A 7,915-nucleotide genomic window follows, 5' to 3' on the forward strand; every position below is an offset into this window, starting at 1 on the left:
ACGCAAAGGTAGCAGTATTTTTTCTGTGGGGTTGGGTATATCGTGTTCTCCGGTTTGCGCAGTAAATTCACTTTTAAGTTTTGTAAAACCATTTAATTTTCAGTTATACATTAGAAAACAAGTTAATTCTTTGGCGAGGTGTTAATTCAGTGATCAAAACAAAAGCAAATGGACTACAAGACGATTTGGTATTGCTGGGCTACTAGGAAAGGTAAGCAAATCGCAATGCTTGCAATAAGTAAGATAAATATCGTGCATTTTAGTCCAAACAGACGTGCAATTCTGGAACCTTTTGTCTCGTGTAATAAGTTATATGATTTGTCACAATATCACATGTATTTAAGGATAAGTTTCCCTAAATCAAACCTATAAAGATCCTAGAAAGCCGGCGATCATCAGGTGTTTCTGTTTTGAAATCAGTTGCCAACGGTAACCATCCTTTATGTCCACTGATCTATGGGCCAAATTATATTTTTGCTTTAGTTAAACATCGTGGAAAACAGTGTCATGGAATTTGTAATATATCGTTAAAATAACAGATTGAGTAATTGCAGAAAAAGTTTTCTACAAAAATATGTTTTTAAATTTGCCCTAGCCCGGCTGGTTGAAACTACAGCCATAATATTTTCACCGGGCTTTGACGAACAAATCATTGGCTGCGTTCGGTTAGCCTCATGGCTGCGTTATTACTCGCGGTTTCAATGTGTAGAAAAAGAAGAGAGGAAAAAATGGTTGTCAATGTCTAATGTAAACAAACCGTTGCCCCGCTGCTCTACGAGCGAATACCAAGATATCAAATTACTTTTCCAAAAAATTGTTCATGTTCCCTGCTCCTTTGTAGAGTGAAACATTTTTCTTAACACCAAAGAACCACCTCCGTGAATGGATTTAAAAATCTATAATGATGTGTAAGTGCGCAACAAACAAGCATCTCCGCCAGGGTTGTGTGGGCAATTTGAAATTCATGTTAAATTCTGTTTTCCACCATCGCCCACCAGTCCGAGTGAAACGCCAGGGTCGTACTGTCGGTTTTGCTTCCGTGACACCAGCTTGGTTCCCATTTTTCATCCTACAACTTGTGAACCGCTGAACCTGGAGCTGATAACGATCATTTTGGATTGCATTGGCGTTCTGTTGAAGCCGGAGGTGGATTTTCCCTCGGCTGCATGCCAAAACTGTTTGCAGCTTATGCAGGAGTACCATCACTTCCGGAGGCGCGCCCGAGAGTACGACAAGATAATCCGCTCGAAGATGTTGCCACGGATCGAGCCAGAAGTAATTATAGTGAAGCAGGAGAACGTCGAAATGAGCGACATTTTTGGACGAGATGGTGCCGATGGAGAAAGTAGTAGTAGCAGTACGCTGACGGCGGATGAAATCCGAGATCCGGTCGATGTTCTCGGGCAGCTGCAGCAGTTACATCAACAGCACCAGTTGCTTCAACAGCAGCAGCAACAACAACAGCAAGCCGATCAGAAACAAGCTTTCCACGAACAACAAGACGAGCTAGAACCAAAGTTTAGTATGAGTGCCATTTTTAATGCCCAGGCAGCCGTAGCGGCTGTTACGGCAGCTGCCGCAGTTGTATCGTCACACACGCAGTCGAAAGTTCGCACGAGACGATCGACGGCAACCACGACGGCTTCCGGTGCATCGACGCATGAGGAAAACCGTTGTATGGTCTGCGGAGAAAAATTTCAATCGCGCGATATATGGATAGCACACCTTACCATTCACAAAGCCGAACGTCCCTTTCAGTGTCACATCTGTTTGGCTCAATTTAAAACCAAATACGTACAACAGAACCACATTCGGACGGTGCACGAAAATGTCCGCAGCTACCGGTGTCTGATCTGCACCGAGCCAAGTCGAATGTTCAAGAGCAAACGCACACTTGAGGATCACATGCGCTACCACACGGGCGAGCGGCCGTTCGTGTGCTGCATCTGTAAGATAACCTTCTCCTCCGGCAGTGTGCACCGTAATCACATGTACCGGGTGCATCGGGAGATGCGCAAAAAGGACCGCCGGTGCAACCACTGCGGGAAGGTGTTCGATCGCATTCTCGACCTAAAGCGCCACCAGACGAGCTACTGCGAGAAGATCATCGGCCGGCAAATGGCCGATCGGTTATAAGGAGGGTGTGTCCCCTGGAGGGTAGAGAGAATATAGCACAGAACAAATGAGAGAGAGATATAACGAAAGGACAAAGATATAAAGCTAATGCTTTGAGTTAGGGAGTAGGAGCATATCTGTGCTTGAATTATCCAGTATATTTTCGTTTGAGTGTAAATGTATTTATTTTAAATGTCGCTTTTTCGTTTTATGATTTCTATCGGCGCGATTCTGCGAACAAAACGCTAGCTGTTGTAAATAGTCACCTACGTCAAACACTGTAAACCATGGCCAACTAAAGTATGTTGTCGATGTAACCGGGAAGAATTCTACAGTCATTTTGACCAATGGAGAAAACAATGTGAAATATCACCCCAAAAGCGTAAAAGCGTCAATCAAAGTGAATCGATGCACAATTCTGTTCTGTCTTTCAAAGCATAATCTGCATTTTATGCTACTCGCGTGCAATGACCTCGCGCCTGTCAGCGTGAAGAAAGATAGCTTTTTGATGGATTGATGGATTTTCTCATGACGCCTGTGCTGTTCGGAAATGCCTTCCCCAATGCACGTCATAGCCGGAATCAGCAAACTGGCAAATAAAAAAAAAACAGACACACACACTCGGTTACTGTTATCGCCCAGGATGGTTCATATTTTTTCCTTTGTTCATATCATTTTTATGTACATGATGCTCTTGTAAATTGAAGGTATAACAACCAACCTATCCCATCTTATAGCCTAAAACAGACAACAACAAAAACAAAATAGCATTAATATAAAACCGTTAAGCGGTTAACGCACCGTGCCTCACTCCGGTGCAATATGGTTCAGAAGGAAAGTAATTCAGGTAACGATGGAAGTATGTTAAAATAAGTGCAGATAGAATAATTGGAAAACAAAAACATTTGCCGTTATCATCTCGGTACAGAACAGTAACAGAAATAGCAAATGAAAAAACAAAAAATTAATAATCATAACTGCCCAATTGCAAGACAGCTGCTGACCTTACGGCACACCGCGATAAGGGAATGTTGAATTGTATTTTTCCTCCGCCTTCTCGCCTACCATTTGCCAGTAAGGGGCAAACGTTCCCGTGTCCTTCTTGATTGCCCAGCAACAGAATGGATCACTAAGTGTTGGTTTGTTTTCGTTAACTCGGTAAACATCTGGATAAATAGGATTCCACACAGAGCTCGGGGCCTAAATAAGCTGCCATTTTCTTGCTGCCAGCTTTTGCTCTTTGCAGGATTGTGCGTGGACGGTTACAGGGAAGGGAGACCTTTCGAATCGATCGAGTATGATCATTGCCGTTAAACGAGCATTAAGTATTGAAAATTACCGTTAGAAGATGAAGCTGCGCTTAAAAATAACTGATGCACCAGTGCTGTTAAACTTTAAGCTCTTTTGCTATGCCCTTAACCAGTTCCTTTTTTTCGTGGTCCTAGATTTATCCTGGTTTTATCGATGCACCAACCCTCCCTAACATAGACGATCGTCTTTGCCCCCAAAAATGCTTCCTTGCCCTATCACGCGCTCCCGCGTGTCATCTTCTTCCTCAGCAGCACTCTGTGTGATCAAAGTCTATTGATTCTCTCTCCATGTATGCATGTTTAATCACTCTTGCCTCCACACTTAACCGACGTGTCTATGTGCCCGGGCCCACGTCGCGCGCTCCATCGGAACGTTCCGGTTCGTTTGGTTTTGCCCTCGCCACATCAGATTGCTGCTTCTGCTGCTGCACGGCAGCTACGGGTGGAGGACGTTGCTTGTTTGCGCTAGTGGAGATGCTCCATCAACATCATCCACCCGGCCGCCACGACGGTACAATCTCTCGCTTTCACTGTCGACCGGGGCAGATGAGTGTGTGATTTCGAACCCAGAAGCACCACTGCGGTGTGTGGCTGCGATGCTGCTGCTACACACGTGCTTATCATCGTGATCCGCCACGATCGTTCTTGCTTCCTCGCGCCCTCACATTATCTGTTTGGACCCCTGACTTTGGACTTCACTTGGACACTCTGCTAGCACCACACCTACACCTATCGAATGCGTTCACACAGCCGAAGAATTGCATCGTTGGTAGGGAAAGCTATTGCCTCCGGGATCTCACTGCACCGGGGCGGCCATCGCCGGCATGGATGTCCGCGATGCTTGCCGTTTGTGAAGGAACCGTTTGACGGAGTTAAACGGCAACTGGAAGTGGTAGTAGGCGCAGTAGGGAAGCGGGTCCCAGTACACGAACAGCGCCTCTCGCTGATCGATCACGGTTCCGAGCAACTGCTGCACCGCATCGACGCCCGGTTTGCGCAGCGCGTTCAGAACCGTCTCGTGGAGAAGGTAGCGACCACCTTCCTGTACCAGCGGACCCGAATTCTGACGACTGAAGTGCGGGCAGGGTTTACAGAGTACCCGCGAATGCACTCCGGTGTAGCATATGTACGGCAGCGACACACCGACACGGATCCCGAGCGGTAGTATCTTACCACTGCACTGACACTTAACCAACCGGAAGCTGATGTGGCCGTTGATGGGTCGCTGCAGTCGGATACGGCGGAAGAACTCCTTCAGCCACGCCTCGACGGCGGCATTCTCCTCCGGGATGAGGCTACGCGTGTCCGCCTGGATGGCACAGGTCACGTTGGCAATCACGGCCGAGTCCTTCACCGTCGTACAGGTAACGTAGTGCGATCCAATCACGTCCCGTATGACGACCCATTTCTGCGCCTCGCTCACTTCATAGTTCAGCTTCAGGTCTCGCCTGGCAACCGGCAGCACGCACTTGCTGCGCTCGAGCAGTCCGAGCATGCCCGATGCGGTCATGACGTTGCGGAAACCGGTCAGAAAACCGGTGTCGTACAGTTTCTGTACGTCGTCCTTCGACGAGACGACCCGATGCGGTGGCGTCTGGATTTCGTTCGACTCGCACTTGCGCATCACCTGCAGGATGTCATCGAGCACGGATGTCTCCTGGGCACCCGGGATGAAGCTGGAGCAGCCGCGGAGTTCCAGATGCGGCTTGGCCAGTGCGTCGTAGTGCGCTGGACTGGTGGCGCACACGGGAATGTAGTGGGTCGGCTGTTCCTTCTCCACGATTTCGCACAATGCGGCGATGTACTCGTTGGACGTCTCGGGCGTGGGTCGCTGGATGCTGTAGAATTTGCTGACGGCCGTCGAAAAGCGTGCCAGCGCAAAGAGGCCCTCGAATTCGAACACCACTACCCGCGCGCCGGATTTGTAAAAGTTTCGTGCCAGGTGGAGCGTCTGAATCGTGCTACCGCAGCTGATCAGCACCGTGCGTTTCTTGCGGTTTCGTTCGTAGGCCGGTGTATGCAACGCGACCAGGACCCACTTGAGGCCGGCCAGCGGCAACGCGATCAACTTCCAAAACATCCACAGGCAGGCGGACAGCCAGAAGGCCGGTGCTGCCATCAGGAACGGTTTCCAGGCGAGCTGCATGAAAAAGCCGAGGATACGCTGAGCGATCGCGATCAGCAGCAGTGGCCACCAGAGCACTAGCCGCAGTATGATGCGCCCATTCGATGGCCGCATGGGAGGCCGTGTCTCCGTTGCTTTACTCTTCGGGGTAGCGCCATTCGTGCTGTCGCTGTGTGGCATTATCGAAGGGGACACCGTGTCGACGGCCCGATCCTCCGGGATCAGCGTGAACGTGCTCGAGTAATTTCGGCGCAGTGTCGATGGCGGTGGCGAAGACGAAAGCGGAGAGCTCGGCATTGGGGGCGAATTGTGCCGCGACCCGTACGGTGTCCATCGAGGGCTCGACGGAGCCGTGCGGGAGAACATTTTCGCCAGATTGTCCGCCACGTTGTTGTTCGAGAGGTACACGTTGCCCGTACTATCACTGCGGTTCCACGTGCCAAATGATCTGTCCCTGCTGGCTGAGGTCATACTTGTCCACCAATGTTCAAAACTTCACTTCAACTATGGCCGTTTGGATTTTCAACAGTCCACCCAGGCACTCGACACTCGGAACTAGCTTGCGCGATCGTTTGCAACGTGCGAGCTAAAAATTACCACCAAACGTTCTGTTTTAAACATCACACACTGTCGGGTAGGAATAGTAATCTGCTGGCCACCGTCGTCGTGTAACGTCTGTAATCCTCGCCGGCTGCTCGCTCGAAGCTAGACTGACTGGCCAGCCCGGATGGTGTTGCCTATTTAAAAACGATCGAGCCGACCGGAAAATTGATAACTCGAAGGGACATAAACGCAGACAAACAAACACCTCTGCCTATCTCGCTCTAGCGGGGGAGCTGAAACTTCCCCCCCCCCCCTCCCTCCCCATTCTACGAATACTTTCACAGTTACGGTGAAGTTCCTTTTCCCCGCCCGGAGCGGGGATCGAGGGTGGTTATTGTTCATTATCATCGTGTTTTTATCAGTCAACCAGCGAAGGATCGTGGACGCCGGGACAAGTACGGCGGGATCACACTGTGGTGGTTGTGCTGCACATGTCCACTCTCATGCCTTCGGCGGAACCGGCACAAACACGGCCGAGGTTGGCGCTACTAACTCCTCCACGCCGGGAATGCTCCGTGCGAGCGGAAAATCAAATACATTTCGGTTGGCGTTCTACAGTGACATAACCCACAACACACAACCTGATCACGTTCCTCGGCCGTGCCGAGGTGGACGAACGGACGGATTCCGCTTGATCTTCCCCTGTTTGTGCTGGATGGCACACCGAACAGGCTTCTAACTGTTCAGCATAGAGGAATTAAAAGCTAACCGAAGGAACCTTGATGCGGCCCCCGGATTACAACACATTCACACACTGTCCTTGGCAGTGACCGCAAATCCCTCACCCTCGTATGCATCCGCTGCTTTCACGTCCCCAAAACCCATCCCCACTCTGAAACGCCATACTAGTCCGCATCAGGATCGGTACTTCTCGTTATGCCAGGGAGGTAGCATAATCAGAACTGCCCGCTTTGACGCTTGGACTTATCACGCCGGTGCAGGGCGTTCTAGGGCAGAGTGAATTCAAATGATAGGTTTCTTTGTCCATGTTTTGCCATTTTTTTTTATTTTTTGTTTCTTCGATTCCATCAACGTAGGTTGTTTGAAAGATGTGTATTTTTTCACCTTAAAGATGATCGGTAGAATACCAATAACATGTCAAAAAGTATGACGAAATAGGGCGTGAGATGTGAGGTTTTATCATCTACATTTTCATTCCTTTTCTCGGAAGTGGGTTAAATTGATAACAATGTGTACAGGCGGCATTTTTTAACTACTATTATCTTAAACATCTATCTATTTTTACGACATTCTTACATATCCAGTGCCATCCATGTTTAATGGAGATTTCATTTACTAGATGTTGTTTTACTCATATGTAACTCATTTTAAGTTGGAAGTTTTGCTTGCAATAACTTATCAGTTATTAGGATTATAACGGCTTGTCGTGAGTTGGCAGCTGGAATGCTTGAATTGCTTTATTTACTCTTGACATACATTGAACAATTCTTATGTTATACCATACGCGAATATTTGATCGCCAGTCATTTAAGCTGGTTTATTGGAGAGATTGCACCATATACCACATAATATTATGTGGCCATTTGTGCCATCAAGTAGCATTTATTATCAGTTGTTTCCCATAAGCCACATGCCGTTGCCAGATACGGTTGTCTTAAGGGGCGCGTCCGGTTTGGTGAAACGGAACCGCCCGGCCTTGAGGATTATCATTTGGGTGCCGGGTCAATCCGATAAAACCACCAGTACTAGGCAGGTCGCCGGTGGAGACTCAATCAAACCGGCTGCGACATATAATATGTTC

General features: G+C 48.6%; 2 protein-coding genes across 2 annotated transcripts; one reads left to right on the forward strand and one right to left on the reverse strand.

The window, feature by feature from the left end:
* The first annotated feature begins 763 nt into the window (after window positions 1-763).
* On the forward strand, window positions 764-2,439 carry LOC131272343 (zinc finger protein 287-like). Its single transcript, XM_058274051.1, has 2 exons — window positions 764-908; window positions 999-2,439. The coding sequence occupies exons 1-2, from the start codon at window positions 883-885 to the stop codon at window positions 2,134-2,136; spliced, it is 1,164 nt and encodes a 387-aa protein (XP_058130034.1). The 5' UTR covers window positions 764-882; the 3' UTR covers window positions 2,137-2,439.
* A 1,782-nt stretch (window positions 2,440-4,221) lies between these two features.
* On the reverse strand, window positions 4,222-6,021 carry LOC131259515 (uncharacterized). Its single transcript, XM_058261020.1, has one exon. The coding sequence runs from the start codon at window positions 6,019-6,021 to the stop codon at window positions 4,222-4,224; it is 1,800 nt and encodes a 599-aa protein (XP_058117003.1).
* Between the last annotated feature and the right edge of the window lie 1,894 nt (window positions 6,022-7,915).

Source organism: Anopheles coustani, chromosome 3, assembly GCF_943734705.1.
Source record: "Anopheles coustani chromosome 3, idAnoCousDA_361_x.2, whole genome shotgun sequence".
NCBI lineage: Eukaryota > Metazoa > Arthropoda > Insecta > Diptera > Culicidae > Anopheles > Anopheles coustani.

Bases quoted from the DNA above. Each gene is read 5' to 3' on its own strand.
- LOC131272343 (XM_058274051.1), top strand. From the start codon at position 883: ATGGATTTAAAAATCTATAATGATGT. The intron at 909-998 runs GTAAGTGCGCAA...ATCGCCCACCAG, and splicing joins TTAAAAATCTATAATGATGT to TCCGAGTGAAACGCCAGGGT.
- LOC131259515 (XM_058261020.1), bottom strand. From the start codon at position 6,021: ATGACCTCAGCCAGCAGGGACAGATCATTTGGCACGTGGAACCGCAGT.